Source organism: Hirundo rustica, chromosome 15 (genome assembly GCF_015227805.2).
Source record: "Hirundo rustica isolate bHirRus1 chromosome 15, bHirRus1.pri.v3, whole genome shotgun sequence".
In the NCBI taxonomy this organism is placed as follows: Eukaryota; Metazoa; Chordata; class Aves; order Passeriformes; family Hirundinidae; genus Hirundo; species Hirundo rustica.
The window spans coordinates 423,189-445,961 of record NC_053464.1 but is presented as its reverse complement, the minus strand read 5'-3'; the positions used below and the strand labels follow the sequence as shown (position 1 = coordinate 445,961).

At 49.4% G+C, this 22,773-nt stretch overlaps 2 protein-coding genes across 6 annotated transcripts; both read left to right on the top strand.

Annotated features, from left to right (window-relative positions):
* The first annotated feature begins 476 nt into the window (after positions 1–476).
* AMDHD2 (amidohydrolase domain containing 2) lies at positions 477–9,144 on the top strand. The gene is made up of 11 exons (XM_040078987.2): positions 477–638; positions 1,227–1,363; positions 2,037–2,176; positions 2,523–2,577; positions 2,995–3,207; positions 4,294–4,382; positions 5,264–5,408; positions 5,659–5,766; positions 6,474–6,542; positions 6,988–7,089; positions 7,488–9,144. The coding sequence occupies exons 1-11, from the start codon at positions 556–558 to the stop codon at positions 7,574–7,576; spliced, it is 1,230 nt and encodes a 409-aa protein (XP_039934921.1). The 5' UTR covers positions 477–555; the 3' UTR covers positions 7,577–9,144.
* On the top strand, positions 8,960–16,624 carry C15H8orf33 (chromosome 15 C8orf33 homolog). 5 transcript variants are annotated; one of them, XM_040078990.2, is made up of 7 exons: positions 9,630–9,687; positions 10,384–10,450; positions 12,615–12,749; positions 12,939–13,621; positions 15,095–15,185; positions 15,298–15,444; positions 15,571–16,624. In XM_040078990.2, exons 3-7 carry the CDS (start codon positions 12,686–12,688, stop codon positions 15,762–15,764), a joined length of 1,179 nt encoding a protein of 392 aa, XP_039934924.1. In that variant the 5' UTR covers positions 9,630–9,687; positions 10,384–10,450; positions 12,615–12,685; the 3' UTR covers positions 15,765–16,624. The 5 variants fall into 5 exon arrangements, with proteins under 5 accessions (XP_039934926.1, XP_039934923.1, XP_039934924.1 ...); XM_040078992.1 differs by lacking the exons at positions 9,630–9,687; positions 10,384–10,450 and adding an exon at positions 8,960–9,095; XM_040078989.1 differs by lacking the exon at positions 10,384–10,450 and having other exon boundaries at positions 9,598–9,687.
* The last annotated feature ends 6,149 nt before the right edge of the window (positions 16,625–22,773 follow it).

Here is a 22,773-nt window from a genome sequence, read left to right as displayed (position 1 = left end):
ATGGTTTCACAGTGGGGTCTCACGATGGGGTCTCACGATGGGGTCTCACGATGGGGTCGCATGAGGAGAGTTTCCGCCCCCGACCTCCTCAAGATGGCGGCGCCCTTCCCGTGATGGCGGCTCTCGGGGCCCGTCAGGTGCCGAAGGGCGGGAGGGAAATCCCGGCATGTGCCGAGCGCGCTCACGTGAGCAGGAGCAGGCGGTGCTGCGGGCGGGGCCGCGCCCAGCCCACACCCCCGAGTCCCGGTGCCCCCGGAGCGCGGACAGCGCCGCGGGCCCGGCGCTCGGCGGGCACCGCGGTGGGGCCCGGCAGCGCGGCCCCGCGGGGCTTGTTCCTCACGGCGTCGGCTCAGAGCGCCGGGCAGGGAGGGAGCTCACCCTCCGCCTGCCCCCGGGGCGGTGCTCCGGTGCCTCCGCCCCCCACCGGCTGCCCAGTCCCGCGGCAGCTTCTCGCACCGTAGTCGCGGCCTGGCCTTGCTTCGCCACGCCCGGTTCCCGCCCCCTGCGCCGGCCACCGGGGGGTTCGCGGTTCCCGCCCGCTCCCGCTGCCCCGCGATGCCGTCCAACAAATCCGTCTCGGACGCGCCCATCGTCCAGTTCACCAACTGCCGCATCCTGAGGGACCACCAGCTCCAGAGGTGAGGCGGGGTACCGGTGGTACCCGAGTGGCTGGGGGTGCTGGGGCTGTTTGGGGTACCGTGGTGTCCGGCGGTACCAGGGCTGTCCGGGGGTATCGTGGTGTCCGTGGGTACCAGGGGTGTGGGGGCTCCCGGACGGGCTCCGACCTGACCTGACACCTGCAGTGCCGAGAGACGGTGGCCAGTTCCCCCTGTACACCGGCTGTCGGCCCTCACCCCGCCGCGCTCCCACCATCCCATGTCTCCTCTGCCGAGTTTTGGAGGGATATGGGGAGGGTGTGGTGTACGGTCCCTGTCGTTTTGTCTCTTTTGCCAGCCCCCTGGCGCTTTGGCCATCATCAACACCACCTTTGAGGTGAAAATCCCATTCCCGTGAGTTTTGTAGAGCCAGAGACAGGCAGAGAGGGCTGCTTGCTGTGTGCGGGCTGGAAGAGTGTCCCAGCTGTGCTCTGGCAGATATCACAGAACCCGTGGCAGGAAGTGCAGGTGGGATCCACTCTGCCCGGGGTCACTGGCACTGGGGCATGGCCACCTGCTCGAGGTGCTGCAGATGGCACCAGAGCTTGCTGTGTGTGACTGTCCCTCCAGGGAGGACCTGTGGGTGCGAGAGGGGAAGATCCTCAACCCAGAGAAACTCTTCTTTGATGAGAAGGGCTCTGCTGATGTCCAGCTGGACTGCAAGGACAGCATCATCGCCCCAGGTTTCATCGATGTCCAGATCAATGGTACAGTGAAGCTACATGCACTCACGGACTGGGCCGTCCCGGGTTTGTCCATCCCTGACCCCTAGCCCCACTGTGGGTGCCCATGACTATGTTTCAGCTGCTCAAGGGAGGTATGAGTCACCAAACCAATGATGAATAGCAATTTTGCCTGTGGTTGCTGCTGTCCTGTAAGTGGTCCCCTTTGCCCAGGTGAGGGTTTCCTCTAAACTCATTTTTATCTATATTTTATCCTGCCTTTGCACTGGCAGGATGCCTGCCCCACCCCTTCCAGGATGTGGGAGGAGAGGGCAAGACTCCCAAGGGGACAGTAACAATTAACTGCAATAGCTCTGTTCAGAAGGAAAGAGGGGCTTGTTCTGTGGTAGCTAAAGTTGGAAGTCAGATCCCTTTTCAGCTAGGAATTGTCACACATTGCCCTGCATCAAAATAAAAAGGTTGTGCTTGCAAAACACTGGGATGCTGTGGGGAAGAGCACTTCACAGGGGCAGCCATGGTGAGATTTGTACTTGTGGAACCTTGGAATGTAGGACAGAAGTGCTGGTGGAGCCCTCTGTGGCAGTGCCCTACAAATGGAACATCTCCCTCCCATCACACAAAGTCTTTCTTCGGTGTTTCTGGATGGAACACACCCACTGGGAAAGCTACAATTTCACCCATTTTGTTTGTGGTGCAGGAGGCTTCGGGGTGGACTTCTCTCTGGCGACGGATGACTTCAAATCAGGTATTGACCTGGTCAGTCAGAAAATCCTCTCCCATGGAGTGACCTCTTTCTGTCCCACCCTGGTGACTTCTCCTCCATCTGTGTATCACCAGGTAAGGGCCTTCTCCTCTCCTATCTGCAAGGTGATCAGGGACTGAGCTTGGTGTCAGGAGGTGGGTGGGCCAAGACTGGGATAGCTGCCAGGGCAGAAAAGCCATGGGCATGAGGAGCTGGACTCTACGCTGGGTTTCTTGCCCTCAGCCTTTAGAATGCTGAGACAGCCATGTCTCCCAAGCGAGCTCTGCACACCAAGGCTTGGAGATAGCTTTTTCTTTGTGGGCTGTGTTGGTCCCAAGTGGTCCACCTACAAATCTCCCTGAGGACCTGATGTTTGGGTCTGATTTGGCAGGCTGGGGGGCTGTGTCTGGGTTGCCATGCCTGACAAACTCCTTTCTCTAGGTTCTCCCTCAGATCAGTGTAAGAAACGGTGGAGCCCATGGAGCAGGAATCCTGGGTAAGTGGATTCATCCCTCTGTGGTTCTACACTAGGTGGGCAATTATCTTGTTCACGGTTGAGGCGAAAGAATTACAGAGCACAAACAGGAGCTGGAACTCTCAGTGGGAGGGATGCACAGGTGGGCACAGACCCACCTTGTCCCTCAGGCTGTGCCTGGCCTCTGCTGTGTTCTCTGTTATCATACACACACTGCTCCAGCCCCTTTGGGGCCTCTGGAGCAATGGCACTTGGGGTGGCTTGGCTTAGCCGGTGGCCAGCACTGCATCCTCACTGTGCCGAGCTCACAGTTGCCTGAGCTATGTGTTTTGCTGCAGAAAAGTGGCAAGAGTGTGACTAGACCAGAGTAGACATAGCAGGTTTCTTGGTCCTTGGCACAGGAGGAAGGGTCATTGTTCTTTGTTCCTGTTCGGACAGGAGCCCACCTGGAAGGGCCGTTTATCAGCAAGGAGAAGAAGGGTGCCCACCCGGAGCACTGCCTCCGCACCTTTGAGGCAGGTGCCTTCCAGGACCTGCTTGCCACTTACGGCTCTCTGAACTGTGTCCAGATAGTGACCCTGGCCCCTGAAATGCGGAGGAGCAGTGAGGTGATCCGGGAGCTCACCAAGCGGGGCATCTGCGTCTCCCTGGGTAAGGGCTGAGGCACCAAGGGCTACAGGGGGCTCTGGCTGCCTCTCCCTTGGGGCTATGGCATCTCTAACGGTGTCTCAGTGCAACTGGATGGGGTGGGATTCTCTTTTGCCTAGCCTGTATGGAGATGACAGACCTGTCACAAATGGGGACCTCACTTGATGCTGTCAATCTGTCATGGCAAGGGCCAAAGTTTGTGTCAACTGAGGAGCCCCTGCAGTAAACACAAGGTGCTGTTCTAACACAGGGAAGAATAGCAGTCTTTGTTGGAGGTTTGATGATGTGGAAGGGTTCAAACTCTGAAGTTTCACTGCCTTAGGCCTTATGTGACAGGTGAAATCATTTTCCAAAGGTTACTGTTGGTTTGATAACTCTGTTTTTCAGCCAGAAGTGCTGTAGGAACCTCTCCCTCCTGGCTGGCCTCTGACTTGAAACTGGCTGCATTTTTCTTTTCCTTTGCTTCACAAATGCCTTAGATAATTGAAGAAGCTTGTTTTGTTTTGGTTTGGTTTGGTTTGGTTTGGTTTGGTTTTGTTTTGTTTTGTTTTGTTTTTAAGGGGGGGAGTTATTCAGGGTGAAATTAAACCTCAGGTGAGAAGGGCATTCATATAGCAGACTATCCCTCCTCCCAAAGCCACATAAAGAACTCCAGAAAGGCAAGGTTAGCCCACAGAGCTGATGTCCTGTTGGGGAAACAGAAGTTTCTTTCTGGATAGTTTAATTCCCATATGCTTTCCTGGCAAAATCCCCACTGTTGTGAGGGTATCCTCTGATACCTCTCTACAAAACATTTATGTATCTGAGGCCAGCAGAAAGGCATGTCGTTGGACCAGCCTAAACACAACATGCTGTGAGCAAGGCAGCATTTGTGACAGCTGTTATGTGAACACTGAAGGAGTTCAGGTGAAACACCCAACCCCAGAGTCCTCTCAGGTCATGGCCAGACACATCTGTGTTGAGGATGCACCTGAGACCTCAGGCCAGGGTGGACATTAGAGCATAGTCCAGTGATTGGGTGTCTTTGCTCCTGTAGGGAAATCAGTGGAGAGATGGGCAGAGGAATCAGGCATTGGTTTGTGTTCCCAGGTCACTCAGTGGCTAATCTGTCCCAGGCTGAGGAGGCTGTGCAGCACGGAGCAACCTTCATCACTCATCTCTTCAATGCCATGCTGCCGGTGAGTCCCCAGAGGCACCTGCCCTGCTCCAGGGCTGCTTTTGGGCTTTCTCTCCCGCTCCCCATGGGTCTTTGTTCTCCCCAGCTGGTTTTGTACCATGTTTTGCAATGGTTCACATTCTGGCTTCACATTCCTGCTGCTGAATCTGAAAGATTCAAGGCTGTAGCAGACTCTTGAAGATCATCACCGAGAAGGACTAGAAGTGTCGGTGGATGAAAGCTAGACATGTCCTCACTGTGTGCACCCAGACCCCCTCCTGTGTGTGTGCAGCAGGGAAGGGGGGGATTCTGTCCCACTCAGGTGAGACCCCACCTGCAGAGCTGCTGGAGAGAGTCCAGAGGAGGCCACAGAGATGCCCCAAGAGCTGAAGCCCCTCTACTCTGGAGCCAAGCTAGCAGAGCTGGGAGTATTTGCCTGGAGAAGAGAATGCTCCAGAGAGACCTTAGAGCCCCTTCCAGTGCCTAAAGAGGCTCCAGGAGCACTGGGTAAAGGCTTTGGACAAGGAAGAATGTCTTCCCACTTCCAGAGGGCAGGGTTAGATGGAATATTGGAAAGAAATTACTGGCTTTGAGGGTACTGAGTTGCCCAGAGAAGCTGTGGCTGTCCCATCCCTGGAAGCATTTAAGGTCAGTTTGGATGGGGCTTGGAGCACCTTGAGATAGTGGAAGGTGTCGCTGTCCATGGCAAGGGTTGGAACAAAATAAGCTTTATGGTCCCTTCCAACTCAAACCATTCTGTGATTCAAGGCAATGCCCAGGTTTGCCTGGTAAAGCTGCCAGGCACTGTGTGATAGAGATGGCAGCTGCATCCCTCGAAGAGAGGTCTCAGCCAGTGCATCCTGGTGATCCTCGACAGCTTGTCCCCTCTCTCCCCTCGAGCAGTTCCACCACCGTGACCCCGGCATTGTGGGGCTGCTGACAAGTGACAAGATTCCTGCTGGGCGGAGGGTCTTCTATGGCATGATTTCTGATGGCATTCACACCAACCCCGCTGCCCTACGGATCGCCCACCGAGCCCACCCCAAAGGTGAGCCATGGCAGTCCCACAGTGTCACCAGCCACTCCGAGCACTGCACCATCTCCCAGAAGACATCTGTGCTGCCATTGCTGTCTGGAAGGTCACAGCCACACATGCTAATCCCTCAGTCCTCTTGCTTTGGTGGGATGTGGCTGGAGACACATGGTCCCTCTCTGGGAGGGTCATCAGGGCACAGTGCTTGGAGCTGCAATAAAATCAGCTGCAGTGTTGACAGGGCTCTTTTCCTTGTGTTCTGCAGGGCTGGTGCTAGTGACAGATGCAATCGCTGGCATGGGGCTGGCACCGGGTCGGCACACGCTGGGTCAGCAGGTGGTGGAGATTGATGGGCTGAACACCTACATCGCAGGTAAGTGCTGTCCTGTTACACTGTCCCTCTTGCTGAAGACCTGGGGACAATCCTGCCACTGGCACCATTCCTGAGAAGCTGAGCACACCTTTTTGTCCCTGACGGTGTTTGGCAGCATTTGTGCCACCCTCTTGTGTTTTGATGCCTGGTGGACCTGCAGTGACTTGGCCTTGGTGATAATGAAACTCCTGGTAAAGAGGAGAAGTGTGCCACCATCATGGAGGAATCTGTCCAGTTGTAGCTGTCTGCAACACCTTTGAAAGCCTCATTGCCCAGTGTCAAGGGCGCCAGAGGTTCAGGGCATCAGCAAGGACAGAGAAATCTTAGAGACATTTATTGTCCCTTTTCTTTATTATAACACTACCACTTCTTGCAAGCTAAATTCCCTAAGTTTCAAATTCCCAAGTAGATGGAGACTGGGAAGGTACTTCAAAGAAATAGCATTCCTTTCTCCATTACCTTCCTCTGCCAACAGATGCCTGCATTGTGAGCTGGTTTCACCCAGTCCAGCTGGTCTGATAGTGGAGCTAGGGGTAACACCCATGTACCTCTTCCTGTGCTCCAGCAGGAAGTGGCTACAGGCATTTCAGCTTGCTACTCCTGCCACCCAGGACTTCTGCACTTCTGTTCCCATTACGCTTCCCTAGTGCCCTGCTTCTTACTGTGAGCTATGGGCACTGCTCAGTGCCATCCTGTTTCCCTCCCAGGCACAAAGACCCTGAGTGGCAGCGTGGCGACCATGGACACGTGTGTGCGACACTTCCAAGAAGCCACAGGTAAGAGAGCCTTGTCCACAAGCTGCTGTTCCCTGTGTTGACACACAGGGAGGAGGTCTTGCTTTTGCCAGATGTGTACATTCCACCAGGAACATTCCCTCTCACCTGAGACACGGCAAGGGCTGGGATCAGTGCCCTCAGATGAGCCTCTTTTTGAGGGGAAGTTTCATTTTAACCCATAGAACTAATGAGAGGTGAACTCTCCTGCTTCTTCCTCACAAAAGTGAATGGTTTTCGCTTCTCCATACTCTAGGTATCCAGTTTTTCTATGCCTGCTCTCTCCTGCAGGAATATTTCCCTTCACAGCTCCAGCTGGCTGTGCTGAGGGTGTTCCAGCTTGGGTCTGTCAACTGCCTGGTTGACAGTTGCCTTGTCCAGGGGGATTTGGGCTGCTCTGGCAATGGGGCTCTGGCTGCCCTAACATCTCCCCAATTCTCTGTCCAAGGATGCTCGCTAGAGACCGCGTTGGAGGCGGCGTCTCTGCATCCCGCTCAGCTCCTGGGGATTGAACATAAAAAGGGGACACTGAATTATGACTCCGATGCAGGTACTGGTGTGGGCACAGCACATACTGGTGTGGGCATAGCACGTACTGGTATGGAGACAACGGTGTCAGGGCTCACAAGTGCTGGAGCAAAGCAGGGGCTGCTGGAAGCACATGCTCATCCCGTTTCAGTGGGAGCTACAGGGAGACTTGTTCCACCTGGGATATGCTCTGGGCTTTTGCTCCAGTGGTTTTTCCCTTGGATGCTGGTGGTGTTTGGGAAACCCTTTGGAGTGCCACCCATATCTCAGCCAAGCAGAAAGCAGAGCTGCCATTGCGAGGATTGCACTGCAGTGCCATCCTGGGGTGGGGAGAAGCCCTTCCCCACTGAGCTCAGCTCTCCCCAGCCAGCTCCAGCAGCTCCACTCTGACAGCTGCTTTCTTTCTCTCTTGTCCAACAGATTTCCTAATGCTGAATGACAGCCTGTATGTGCAAGCCACGTACATCGCCGGTGAGGAAGTCTGGCGACAGGATGTGTCGGGCATGTGACACTGGGCTGTCCCAGTGCCCTCCAAGGCTCCCTGGCACTCTGGTTAGCAGCTCTGGCAACCACCCCACTTCTCTCTTTTGGTTTTTCTTTTTCCCAATTTCTTCCTGCAACTCCCTCAAAGGAGCCTCATACCAAAGAGCTGCATTTTCTAGCTTCCAGTTACAGCCATGCCTGCCACAAATTTGTTGGTGCTCAGTTGGTGGCATGGGTAAAGAAGGCAGCTCTGTGCTGGCAAGGAATGCCAGTCCTGGAGTGACCTACAGGACTGCACAGTTGTCCTGCCCCTAGACAGGTGCTCCTGTCACCATGTGACAGCAGAGAGGAACCGCCCCAGCCTTTGCATGGTTTATACAGCACACACTAACATGCTCTGCACCTGAAGCAGACTCAAGCCATTCCCGTTCCTCTGCCTGCTGTTTGCTTCGCTCCCAGGCAGCCATGACTTGTCAGACATCAGCTCCCACCAGCTCAGCTCGCAGCTCTTCCTGTGACAAGGTTTCTTGTGTTAGCAGAAGCTGAGGATCGCATTTGGATCTCCCGACAGCCCTTCTGTCATGTGTCCTCAGAGCAAGGCTGCCACAGCTCACTGACTTGGTGCCCTCGTGGGGCTGAATCCTCAGGGCAGAGATCAAATCCAGGAATACCAAGGCATTGCTGGTCCTTTGTGCCTTTTCCCTGCCATGAGCATTGGGTCCACAGACCTGAAGATATGAACAGCGTCCTGCCACAGAAAACAATGTTCCTTTCACTTCTTGCTTTGTCTGGATGGGTTCTGCAGGTTCTGTGCCAGCCATACCAAGAAGAGTCTTGGCACCACCTGATGGGTTTGTGCATTCCTCAGGTCATGGATGGGGAGCTTTTGCTTTAGGGGATGCATCCAGACTGGTGGTGGCAGGCTCACGAGCCCTCAGTCCAGCTCAGGCACTGAGGAGAGGAAAACTGTAGTGGGATTCTGGCCTTTCGAGACAGAGATGATAGCTCATTATTTTGTGCTCCTTATCTTCTCCAATACTTGATTGTCAGATTTTTTCCTGACTTCTTGGACACTTGTATATGAGGACTGATGCTGATTTTGACCCTACTCAACCACTCAGAAGAAGCCTCGAGATAAAGTCTGAAGACAACCTTAGATAAGGCTCAAACCACTGAGGTGGTTTTTGTAATGAGGGGAGAGCTCAGACAACGGCTAAATCTCAGCAAGGTGGAGATTGTAAGGCAGACAGAAGTCTGGCTGGGATTGGCAGAAGTGTACCGATTTTTCCAGTACCATTTTATAATCTTTAGCAGCAACATTTGGAAGTGCTTTCCCAGCACTTTAGAGTCCTTCTGTCAGCCTTGGAGAATTTCTAACATCAGCTGCCAATGTCAAGAGAAATTATAAACTCCGTGGTTTGAAGCATTTGAGAGACACCAAACCCTGTGGTGTGACACGCTGTGCTGCTGCAGTACTGACCTCACGGGAATGTTCTGGCTGTCGTTGGAAACGATCCAAGGGGGAAAAAATGCCTATGAAACAAGGTGTCTAACTTTATATTTACAGAATTAAATAACCAAAAGGAAATCTAAAATAGAAATGGGATTAGACAGTACCTGTTAGGTGTGTATTAACCTTTTTTGCCTGCCCATGGTGGTGCGTGCTGGCATTGCCTGTGTCAGGCTGGCATGTGAGAGGCCAGGGCTGGTGTGGGCGCTCCTGCGGGGATTTGGCCCAGGGAAGGCGGCACATAGGCACACGTGTCCGGCAGGTCCCTGCGGGGCTCAGGAGACCAGGAGGGAGGCGCAAGGGTCACAAATAAATGCGCGGCCACGGTGGGCGCTGAGGACTCCGCCGCGTCGGGCCCGGGCGGTGTCGGTGGGAGCAGCAGCGCGGGGCGCGGCCGGAGCACTGAGGGGGAGCACAGCGGCCGGGCCACCCACCCTGAGCCCGCGGCCGGTGGCGGGGGAGAAGCACCGCGGAGGGTCCGGGGAGGCCCCAAGCTCCATTAGGCGGTGCTGGCCCGGCCCGGGGCGGCGATGCTCCCGCAGCGCACTCGAGGCTCGTCAGCGGAGGTGGGCGGTGCGGCGGCGCCTCTGCTTCCGGCGGCGGCGCGGGGAGCCCGGCATGGAGCGGGTAAGGCTCGGGAGCTCGGCCCTACCGGGCCCGGCTCCCGCACGTTCTCCTCAAAGGCCTTCCCACTTCTGGTGCCTTTCCCGATCCTTGCTCATCTCCTTATCCTGATGCTTTTCGTTCCCAGAGTTTTAGTGTGCCTTGTCCTCAGCCGGGCTGCAAACCTTAATTTCCACCTTCTTAGCAGGAGGCAGCCGGCGTAGAAGTACAGCACATGGGGTCTCAAGGACTTGTGTTTAGCCTAAAGATAAGTTCCGTGTGTTGCCAAAGCTGTGCTAAAAGGAAATTTCCTGCTGTGGAGGCATTATGCAATTGCCTGAACTTCAGGGAAGATGAGAAATCTTCCGTTAGGGGCCTTTAAAAAGGGGCAGGTGGAGAAAAAGATGAAAAAAAATTAAAAAAAAAATCTGTGGGAAGTCCTGGCTTGCCGGGAGTGGTGGGGTTTCCTGCTAGTAAGAGCTGTGATTTTGGTAACGCAGAGAGCTCCTTTGGTGCTCTTCACACAGGACACGTCCCTGTGCTGTGTTGATTTGTGGTCTAAATGAGCTGTTACACAGCACACCTCCAGTGTGAAGCCAGGTCTGATCTGTGAGAGGGGAGAAGGCCTCAGAAAACTCAGTTTTGGAGGTGAGAGATTTGTACTTCTAAACATTCTGCCTCACCCACACGATGTCCAAGGCTCCCCAAGGTGTGTTCCAGGAGGAGCTGGAGTGGTGCATTTCACAACTGGAGGCATATCTTAACCTCACTCCACACCCCAAACTAGGTATGTTCCTCTTTCCCACCCCGCATATTCTGCCCTTGAGTGTGATTTAGCAGATCGGGGTGTTTTTTCTGATTATTCTCTCCTTTATGTTCCTTGTTCTTGTGTTATTTGGGATTTGTTCTGAACACAGAATCACATAAAGCTTTGTGCTTTAAGGACTGTGTTTTTGTAAGCTGTTTTATCTTTCATTCATTTAGTGTTTGTTCTCCCTGTTTTCTGTATTCTTTGTCATGTTCTCTTTTTCCCATGTAATGGCTTGTTTAGTTCTGCTACAGCTCTGCCTTTATTTTCCATCTTAAGGAAATACTGTGCCAGTGTATCTGGCCCTTAAACACCAGTAGGTTTATTTTTGTGAAGCTTGGTCCAGGGAAAAATTACATGGAAGATAAAATTCTATAAAGTCATAGTTTGATCTCATCGATCCAATTTGTAGAGCTGCAGAAACGTTTGCTGCTGGTCAGTACCTAATCTTGGGAGAGGGCTGTGAATCTTGTGTAAGAGGCTCAGGTGTGTGTTTGCTGGTGCACCTGAGGATGGAGCTGTGCCTGATAGGTGCCCACACCCTGTGCTTGAGCATCAGGCTCCAAGAAGAAGTAAGGCTGAGGGGTTGTGATTTTTCAGCCTGGAGAAGAGAAGGCTCTGGGGAGACTACAGAGCCCCTTCTAGTGCTTAAAGGGGCTCCAGAAGAGCTGGAGAGGGTCTTGGGGCAAGGGCCTGGAGTGACGGGAGGGGAGGCAGGAGCTGAGCACAGGAACCGGGCAGCAGAAGCAGTGCCCTGACCAGAAAGGGGCTCTTTTGCACAGTATGTGAGCCGGGAGAGCTGAGCTGTGCTGCTGACGGTACCAAGGCTCTGCCTGGAGTCCCAGTTGCTGGAGAAGTCTGGTGAGGAGGCAGATCCAAGCTCTAGCCAGGAATTCAGGATCTGGATCAATGAGTTATTTGGCTGTAGCACTGTATGCATGAGGTCCTCAGCTTAGAGTAACTCCCAGGTGAGGGAGGGGAGCAGCTCCCTGGAACTTTCTCTACCTCTTGTTTTGTAACTGGCCTGGATTGCAGCTAGCCAAACCCCTTGAAATAAGGGTACATGTGCTCAGGACCCTAACCCAAATGCTGTGGAGGTACATCCCACTTCTTTCCCACTACAGTCGAGGGTGCATCACTGACCAAGATAGGGAGGGGATTGTCCTGCTCTGCTGTGCCCTGGGGAGTGCTGGGGGTACTTGGGGCACCACAATATCAGAAGGATCTAAAATTGTTAGAGAGTGTCCAAGGGCAGTGACATGAGTATGGGGAATGGTCTCAAGGGGAAGCCATAGAAGGAGAGGCTGAGGGCACTTGGTTTGTTCAGCTGGGGAAGAGGAGAGGGAGCACAGAGCTCACCAGGGCTGCAGCTTCATCCTAAGGGGCAGAGGAGGGACAGCTCTGATCTCTGCTCTCTGTTACCAGGGACAGGACCTGAGGGAATGGCTGGAGCTGTGTTAGGGAGTGATTATTAGGCTGGATATTAGGGAAAGGTTCTTTCCCCCAGAGGGTGGTTGGGCGCTGCAGCCGGGAGAGGTGGGATGTTCCCATTCCACAGTACTACTCTCAAGTGGCTTAAAATAAGTGAAACAAACACTACAAGACTATATTTAGGGATTCCAAATGGAGGTCTTGGGGACCACTGTCGCAGAACAACTCTGTTTTTTAGAGAATTTGTTCTAACACAAAAGCTTTGGATTCCTCTTGTGGTCAGGCTGGTTTGTAAGAGAGTCAGTGAAGAGTCCTGCTTTTCAGGGTCAGCTCTCTAATCAGACTTTTTTTCAGTTTTCCAAAGAGACACTGAGTTAGGTTCTGGGATTTGTCTTCACCTTGAGAGAAAGATTGCTAAGCCCTCTGTAGCTTCTGTGCCAGTAGCAATGCACTTTCTGCAGTGTAAGAGTCCAACTGTATGTAATAAGCAGTTAGATGTGGATTTTTCCCCTCTGTAGGAACATCTCACAGTATTTGAGCTTCTAGAAGCACTTGGAGTTCCCTTTCAATTGAATGCTAGTTATGGATTAGTCAGAAGGGGTATGAGCACAGAGCACATTCAGAGAAGAGTCAGTCATCAGCATCCCACAGTGTGGATTTTAAGGTCCACCATAAACTGTTTCTTGTCTCTCTTGGTGTTTTCTGAGTGCAGCAGAAGAGATACAACACATTTTCAAGGTCCTGTGCTCCCCTGAGACTTGTCCTGCATAGAAGCAACAAGAGATGAGCAATGTGTGTGGGGATTGTCATCTCAAGATGGATGAGGGTCAGAAGAGCATGGCGAAAGGTGAGCTTGAGCTGTCCCTTGGGGAATGGTGAGATTTGGTTCTTTTCTGTAGATCTCTTAGGTTGCAGCATTAATTGAGTCACCTCTCTGGGCAGTGCCTTAGAGTGGAGGCTGCAGTGGCGTCCCCATGGTAGGAAACTGGTGCACTGAGAACACCACTATTGAGACAATATTCTTTGTCTTTTTTAGGCATGAACCCTGATGTTGTAGAAGTACAGCCAAGCAAGGGGCAGGCTGCAGATGGTGTGAAACAGTCTCACCCAACCCCTGAGGCAAAACAAGAGTTGTTTACATCATCTGGCAGCAGCTTCCGATTTGATTTTACACTTTCCAAGACTGACCCAGAAGCTGACCCTGGTGACAGTGGTGCTGAGCAGGTACAAAACAATGTCAGAGCCACCAAGCAGGAGAACTGGAATGGAGCCTTGAGGTTTGCTGCCTCTGGACAAGAACCCAAGTTTGCTTTCACCTTTGCCATCCCAGATGAAGACTGTCCTCATCTTCAGTTACTTCCAGCAAGCCAACATACAGGCCACACAGCAGATCTGTCACTGCCTGCTGAATCAGCAGCTCTGCCACAGGCTGCAGCCTTGCAGAAGCCTGAGGTGACTCAAGTGACAGGGAATGCACCCAAAGAGGATAGAAACCATGTCACATCAAAGATCCCCCAAACAGAGACAACCCCTGCAGATGAGACAGTGACAGAGAAATCAACAAGAGATGGAGCTGCCCAGAAGAAGAAAAAGAAGAAACAAAAACCACCTGTCAGTAAAAACAAACGAGAAGAAACCGAGACCAGCAGGAAGGCAAAGGCAGAACCTAACAGCTGTCAAAATACAGATACTTCCCATCAGGATGAGAAGACCTCTCAGGTAGTTAAATATTGATGGGATCCCATAATTTTTAAACCCTTGAGCTAAAAAGACATTTATCTCTTTGCACAGATGAATAATTAGCATGCTGCCTTGAGATGGAAGCTGAAAGACCATGCTTACTGTTTACATGTTCCAGCAGCTGTTTGCTTTCTCTGCTACACAGCTGAGGAACCTGACTAGTGCAAAGAATGTTAATGGTCCTTCAGATTTGAGCTGAAAGATTTCATGTTTAGACTTGTGACAGCTAATCCTGGGGAGCTGGATGCCATGTCTTCTTAAGAAAATAAAAATAGGAAATGGAGGTAACTGTCTTCAGTTGTTGCCAAGCTGGTGTGTGTGGGTGCTGAGCCAGGCCCTGTAGCTCTGCTGTGCATTTTACAGGATGAGTTGCTTTTGTAGTGCAAGGAGCAAAGCCAAGGCACAGAACTGCCACCTGGTGTAGTCAAGGGCCGGTGGTAAAGCTCAAGGGTGGTTCTGAGAAGGTCCTCTGTAGGGCATGGCACAGAAATCAACTGAAGTTGCAAGTTATGGGTAAACACAACATTAAGGCACACCCTAAGGTTTTCTGTTCTGCTAAGGTCCAGGTCTTCATTTTATTTTACTTTCCAGCACTGGTGTAGGTGTTATTAACAAATTGTGCCACCTGATCTATACTGTAATACAAGATTGCACAAAACCTTCCTTTTCATAATATTTAACAAGGAAATTGCACTGAGTGTTCACCTACCTATGGAACATTCCATCCAAAGGTCTGCTTCACCTGCAGTCCTACCAATAAACACTGCTGAGCACCAGAGACATAGGAAGAGTTGAAGGTCAGATAAAGCCCTTCCCAGTCCTTTGGAAGGACACTGTTGTAGGTAAAAGGAGACAGAGTGAGGGCATTTGTATTTACATGTACATAACAGTTAAGAATTGCTTCAGTCCCAGGGTGCAGCCTTGTTTCCCTGTCCCACTGCTGAGTTAGCCAGCTGGCTTTGCTCAGTGGGGCTTGGCTACTTCCATCTCCATGTGCTTCATCTTGCTTCTCCTCATGCATTTCTTGTTGAGCAAGCACAGAGGAGCTGAGAAGAAAGACTCGGCTTCTGATTTTGTCTGTTGTTTGCTGGTTTTGATTTTGTGCAGGTTTGAGGATAGGGTTTTTTATTGTTAATGTTTCATTTTCCCATCTGTAAGTTTATTTGAATGCTGAACAACTTTCCATAAAACAGCACCTTCTGAATGGCAGCCACATATTAAGTCCATCTAATAGAGACAGTGAGTTGCAACTAAACATTTGCACAGTGCTTTTAGTTTATCTGATGAAAAACACTAGAGGAAAAATGTCATGAAGTCTATAAAGTGATCATCAGAACATGATATTTGGAATAGTCCTGACTTTATGGAGTTCACTTTCATCCTGTGTAGCAACTGCTGCTGTAATTTTTGGGTGACATATTTCCTCTTGCTCACTGTGCCTCATGTTGATAGCAGTCAGATGAGCAGCTGTGGAAAGAGGTGGACTGGTGTGTCAACCAGCTGGAACTCGGCTTGAAGACACAGAAACCCACTCCAAAGCAGGGTAAGCACTGAAATGAAGAAGAGCTTTCTCCTGAGCAGGGAGCACTGGCAGGAATGCAGGGGCAGAGCCAGCAGGAAGCCTTAACCTGCGTGTTGTTTCTCCTTTGCTGCAGCTGAGGAGGCTCTCCGGGCAATCAGGACACTGCGCAGTGACAAGGCTCCGCTGGTGAAGAAGCGTCAGCTCATGAGAGCCATGTTTGGAGACTACAGGAAGAAGATGCAGGAGGAGCTGTGCAGAGAGCTGAAGCTTATGGAAACAGGTAGGAGAACTTGGCATGGTGAGGAGGAGAAGAAAGGGGTTCAGTCCTGCCCCATGCTTTGCAGACTGGGGCCTCGCTATATGAGATGATTGAACACCTCTTATTTTTTCTCCCCTCTTCTCTCAGCTGCAAAATCTGCCAGGATCGTGGAGTTGAAGGGAAGTATCCTCAAGAAGAATGGCCAGTTCATCCGGAAGTGCTTGGGAGCTTGCAGGAAAAGCCAAGGTTCAGCAGAATCCCCTTCAGAGTCACACAGGACACTTTACACAGGCTTATTCAATTTCACAGCTCCCCAAGAATTTCGCTTTAATTTCTTCTAGAAAAGTCACTTTGACTAAAACTGTTCCAGGTCTCCTGTAAAATGAAGAATGGTGGAAAGATGCTGTGCAGTAGGAAATGTAATGCATGAATCTCTGGATCCTCTTCCAGGGTGCCTTATGTAGAAGTTAAAACTAAATCTGCCTACTATGCATATGACCCCAAAACTCAGCCTACATAAGTACTCCTCTGTGCTCACACTGGAGAGAGGCACCTTTGCACCTTGGGTCAGCAGTTTGGAAGGATCTGCCTTCTTTTCCTGTAGAATTGACATTAGCTATAGAATCTGTCTTTTATGCCATGAGATTTTCCCTTTCTCCCATTGCTTTTAAATAGAGCAGAGCCTTTCTAGCAGCTGAGGTGGCAGTGCATACACCAGGGAATGGTCTGGAATCAAGATCCAGCAGTGGATAGCTGGGTGCTTCCACTCCCTGAGTCTGTGTGAATGCAGTTTCTGGCATCCATTAAACACCAGCAGTGTGTCATCCCTGACATGGAGGAGCATGAGCTCAGGGTCTTTGGGGGAAAGTGAGTGAGAACCATTTTTGCTCATTCATCTCTTGCAGACAGGTACAGACCTAGAAGAAGACTGCACATCATGATTTAATCTAGCCTAGGGATGTAAGGACAGTTGTTTCCAGGAAAACAGAAAATTTTTGTTGCTGAAGCCAGGTTCTGGGCAGCTAGGAAGGATGTACAATCAGCTCTTAAATAAAGTTTACTTTATAACCAGCTCAGTTACAACCACCAGTGCCTCAGAGGGAAAATTAGCTGCATGCCAGCCTTGGGTGGTGGTAAAATCAACTGTCACGGCCTAAAGACTCTCTTCCATTTGATTTGTATTAAATTTTGGCTTTTTGAATGTGTGTCTCCAGTCACTACTGCTTGAGTCACTGAACCCATCTCTTTAAGTTCATGCAGAAAATCTTCCCACCAAGCCTAAAGAATGCTGAAAGAAGAGAAGTGCTGTGAAAAGCTACATGGTATCAGTCAGGTGTCCCTAGGGAGTAGTTCTTTCATCCCTTTTATAGTCCAGTCAGCCTGTGTGAAAAGTGAGAAATGGGAGTGTGGGCAATTCCAGGGAGTGCTGAGAGATGGTGAAAAACATTGGCTGTGAAAGACTGAAAACCTGATCATGGCTCTAAAAATTAATTTTATTACTAAGCTCTGATGCAGGCAGTTGCATCTGTGAGACTTTTTTTTTTCTTTAAAATTTTAAATATTTTAAATAAATATTTTAAAGAATTCCTGCCTGGGCATAGGAGAAACTGAACCTGGGTAACATATATGATGAGGAGAAATGTGGAGAAATTTAATTCATCTTTTGGAAGTCAATAGGTGAAAACTGGAAATCAAGGTCAGCACATTTTATTTGCCAAGAAGCACTTACTTTGAATGTATAGAACAATCTTAGACAGTATTTTTTTTTTATTTCCAGGATTTTATATTAAACATACAAAAGCTGTGTCCTTGTCACACTTCTCATGTTTTCATGCCATTCATGAGATTCAAGAGCATCATCTACATTACCTTGGAGCTACAGCTGTTTGCTTCCCTGGCTGATTATACAGGAGATGTCTGGGAAATAATTATTTTCTTTCCTTGTCATGTCTCAGGTAAAGCTAGATCTGCTAAAATATTATAAAATCCTTGCTGCAGAAGTATTCTGGAAAGCATTCTTACATAATTACCTCATGTTCATGCTGGTCATTAGGCATTCACAATTAGACTAAAGATACCAGTGAGGTGGATGTTTGGTGTAACCCAATCCAGCAGTTCTCTTCAAAGGGGTCAGAGAAAAATCCATTCTAATATGAGAACAATTGCTGTGGTTTTCCAGAGGTCTGAATAATGCTGACCTGCAAAGCCAGTTCCTTTTTCTGTACTTCATTACTGGAAGATTTATATATGTGTGTGGGGGGGAAGGCGGATGTTCGTTACTGTGAAACTTCATCCCTGGTTCCATGAGTCAGCCATGGGATCTTGGACAAAGCATTTTGCCTTTTTCTTTCTAGGCCCTGTTTTTATAGTTAAGGTGATAACTCCTGAGTTTTTGACAGATGTGCCCAAGTTATTTCATTAGTGATTGTATCTTGAAGAGAGGTCTGAAACTACAGCAGTCTGTACTTCACTTTTAAGCTTTGCTATATTATATTTGAAAGGAAACAAGCTATGGTATTAGAAGTTAGGAAATGCCATGGCTGCTCCATCCGTCCTTTCCCCTTTAGAGGGGCCACAGTGCAGTCTTAATAATGTTTTTCAAACGCTGTCTTTTTCCTTTTTTAGTATTTCTTTCTTTAGGATTTCAGCGCTGTTTAGGGTTTCAGTGATGTCTCTTATTACAGTAGTGTCAGGTTTGGATCAGGGCTTTGCTCTACTAGTGACTGTAATACCTGTGGCTGGAGATTTGGTCTATGCCCCAAGGCATTAATGATGTACAGCAGTGAGGGAGAAGGGAGATACTCTGCTCTACTTGAACATCTCTGATCCATTGTTCTTGTTTTAAGGAAATTTATCTCAGTTTTGATAAAAAGTTGAGCTCAATTCTGACTTGCCTGTTTCTGCATCTTCTCCTCAGCTTTGGCATTTGAGTTTGATGCCACCAGGGTGACTGGACTGGGGGTACTGTATCTCTTTGCTGACTGCCCACCTAAATGTAGAGGAGCAGTGCCAGGCTCAGGCTTGTAGGCAGCAAACTGCTTGCAGGAGTGTCCAGCACAGCTGTGAGCTCAGGAATGAATTAAAGGCAAGGCAGAAGGGGATGGGAAGTACCGCAGTGCTTCTAGAGCAAAACTTGCTTCACAGCATCAGTCTTGGAAAACTAAAAGCTGAGGATCAGCTTCTAAAGAGAATAAGGGTTACAGGGACACTGTAACTTGTCTCAGATCATTCACTGTAGCAAAGCAGGGAAAAGGTCTCACTTTTGGGAACAAAGCGAATTTAGGGTTATTGCTGTGGCAGGGTGAGGCCAAGAATGTTTGCACACAGAGGCAGCAGAAATCTGGGTATGATCTCTGCTCCTTTTAGGCTTGGCACCCTCCTCTGCAAGCAGATCCCCCAAGCAAAGGTTAGGAAATGCAATCCCATTCAAGACAGACCCAGCCTTCAGATGGAGACTCTGCCTTCAGGGGATGGCCCACTTGCCCCCTCACAGGCTGGGCCTCAGCCCTGTTGGCATTTTGGCTGTTAACCCTGGGCACTTATCAGACATTTGTCTCCAACCCCGTCTCCTGAGCTTGGTCAATAGAAATGCACATGTTCATACTTGGGCTGCCCATCTCTGAGTAATCAGGGGGCAGAGTCACTGAGGAACAGCCCACAAAGAATCTCCAAGGGATTCCTACAGAGTTCATCTGGAATTACTTCCAGAGTCCCAGCAGCCACTTCTAGCCACTTCTTGGGGACTTCTTCTCCCAAGACCGGAAAGAAGCCAACAAATTGGTCCTACTTATCCCATGTTTCAGATGACTAATAATACCTTGTCTCACTTTGATTTTCTAAATGCAATCCAATCACTCCTAAAGGATAACACATTATCTTCATTTGAGGAGGGAAATCCTAACTTTTCTTTGAAATAGAAAGAGGAAGAACTTACCACTTCAGGAAGGACATCAACTGGAACATTCTGACAAAAGGAAGGTTAAAGAGTAAGGATCATTTAACCTCCAGCTCCATAACAAAAAGAGAGATGCTGCTATTTTAAGACCATGCAGAGCTGTGACAGATGATCTTGTATCTTTCTGCTGCCTAAAATTTTTCTGCTCTTCACTGTTTCTGCTGCTTTCATCTTTAGAACTGTGGAAAGTTTGTAAGACATGCTGCTTCAGAAAATCCAGCTGTGACATCCCCAGTGGTTTGATTTCTGGCACCAGTCCTCCTGTGCGTGCTGGCAGCTGGGGAGTTCTGACCACCGGAAATGTTTGGTCCATTTGGCTTCTTCCCTGTGAGTACATCAACAGGCATGACCAGCTCCTTCTATCTCACCTCCAAAATGGAAGAAGTCTGGGTTGTGTATCTCTGACTCATCTTGATTATCGTCATGTTTGTTCTAATGAAACAAAACCCACATATGGAAGAAGCGAGGAAGGAGAAGGAAAGCAAACTCTTCCTGCCATCCTCTTCTTTTCCCCCCAGTAATGGTGGCAAACAACTGGAGCTGGATAAGTATCTAGAGAAGCTAAACCATGTCATCTTTGACATAGAAGCCAGAAAAAGGGATGACCACTGTGATCAGAAGTGTCCCCATCACAGAAATGCTGATGTCAGATCAGAAACTAAGGAACACTCAGGAAAGGAAATAGGACACCCACAGCATCTGTCAAGCTACACAAAAGTTCAGGCAGGAGACTTAGAATGACTGTCAGACTCAACCCAGTGTAGAGCTCCTGGCTAAGGTAGTGAATCCTGGCTGATATAATGAATCCTGATGAAATGCATAGTCCATGAAGTTGAGGTGGGAGAAAGTCTTGTTATTTGAAGTAATGCATTCTTATCTTTGCACTATTTGTTTCAACATTATACACTCTTTCAGAGAGAGCTCTATGACTTGTATGTGTATTGGATTATGTAACCTAAAAATGTGTATTCTGTTTCATCTGTTGAAAACTGTTTTTTGGGAGATGTTTTATCCTTCTCTTGTAACTCCAGGGGGGAAGGGGGCAGCTGCCTTCTGATAATGGCCCAGCCATTAAAACCAGGTGGGGCAGTGTTTCTTACCTCTTTCACCACCCCTCCATCCTCCAGGGGGACATCTTCTGATAATGGGCCATTAGGGCCCACCAATGACATGACATCATCCCATTGGGAGATGCTCCACACAGTGTGGGAGGAGCCAACTGTTCCTAGCTAGATAAAAACTGGGACTGAAGGACACAAGGTATCCTGTTTTTTCACTGGATTCCCAGAGGAAGACCGGACCCATCTCGTCGCCACTGGACTTTCTACAGGACCATCTCTACTCCACAGAACCACATCTGTTACTCCAGGAGGATTTATTTGGACTGCTTCCAACACCCTGACTAACAGGGTGCCAAGTTGTATCCCTGTCAGTGTTTTTTCCAGGATTTTTGTTAGCTTCCTTGCTTGTTTTTCTGTACTACTACATTTGTATTTTCCTTTTTTTTAATTATTCCTACGAAAGAACTGTTACTCCTATTCCCATATCTTTGCCTGAAAGCCCCTAATTGAAAAATTATAATAATTTGGAGGGAAGAGGGTTTACATTCTCCATTCCAAGGGAGGCTCTAGTTTTCCTTGGCAGACAACTGTCTTTCAAAACCAAGACAGTATGGTGTATATGTTACACATGAAAGATGTAAATGTTTGCATTAGCATCTATGCATGTGTGTGTATCTATTATGTAAATTACTGCTTCCCATAGAAACAGGCATCCTTTCTTACTTCAAGAAATTATTGTGCAGTTCTTCAGCTGTTACAAATCTCCCACTTTCCCCTCATACAGCAGTGTTTTGCCACTTTTCCCAGCTAAGTGTCTGGCCCAGCAGGGTATAGGAGCTCTGCAGACATTTATCTAGAGGCCATTGCATGGTACTGAGCCATGGGAAATACTTCTGGTAGTTTTCTTCTGTACACAATGATAATGCACATTGTACTCTGTAAACATGAAAGGCACTATTGGGAATCTGCAAAATTCTCTTTGCCTTGACCAAGTCCTTTCTTTAGGGGCTGAAACAATGCAGGTCTTTATCATTAGCCTCATTGAAATACTTTAGATTTTGCCCTTGAGATGACAGTTTTCATGGCAGTTCCACGAGGCTGTGTGACTTTATGCCAGCAGCTGTTTCTCCCACTTTCCCCCCATCCGGCAGCTGTTTCTATTCTTCATTCCTGAGACATGGGTCCTTTAGTGCCAGTGCCCGACTGTGTCATGAAGCACATCCTGGGTGCAGGTGAAAGCTCCAGCACGAGGACCTCAGCACAGAGGAGACCTTGCTGCCAATAATGGTGCCCTGCTTAATAATCAAGAGAGATGTGAACAGCCAGTGAGCCAGGACATTGTAACTTCCTAAGTCTTCCAGAGCTGCCTGAGCTATCTGAGGGAATTCGTTTAGCCAGTTGAAGGAAGAGGGACGGCTATACAAAATGTGTGTCTGTTTTTCAGAGCACACAGGCAGGAAGAGTAATTCAAGTTTACTTAGTAATTCAGATTTTTTTAGCAGCCAATTTAATTTACTGAAGGAGATGCTATTTTATTACATCTGCTACAGATCAAAAAATAGTAATGATTCTTCATTATGGAAATGGATCATGTTGCAAAGTAACAGTGTTAGCTTATTTTTCAGCTATGGTTAAAGATGTTGCCAAAATACAGACTAGGGAGAAAAGGTGCTGTGATCACTTTTCACAGTTTAATCTAGTGCTAGCAAGCTTCAGGGAACATTCAATTGCTTGGAAAAAGGAAGTACACTGTTTTCACACACAAATCACAGTACAGTTCACGTCGGAAGGGACCACACTGGCTCATCTGGTCCCACCTCCCCGCTCAAGCAGGGTCATCCCAGAGCACATGACACAGGATTGTGTCCAGATGGTTCTGGAATATCTCCAGTGCAGGAGACTTCACCCCCTCTCTGGGAAACCTGTTCCAGTGCACAGGGAAGTTCTTCCACAAGTTCAGGTGAAACTTTCTGTACATCAGTTTCTACCTTTGCCTCTTGTGCCATTGCTGGGCCGCCAGAGCAGAGCCTGGTCCCTGTTGGGAGCCCTCCCTGCAGACAGGGACAGACAGGGATGAGGGCCCCTCTCAGGTGTGTCTCCTCTCGAGGCTGAACAGCCCCACCTCCCTGAGCCTTTCCTCAGCACGGAGATGCTCCAGTCCCTTCCTTCTCTCCGCAGCCTATGGTGGACCTGCCCCAGGAGCTCCAGCAGATGAAATGGGCAACTTCAGCTTTTCTTGGAATAGCATTAGTGCCAAAACTGTTGGGAGGGTAGGTGTTGATTGCTCAGGCAAAGGCCGAGTGTTCAAATAGATTTGTGAGCTGTGTTTGAGTG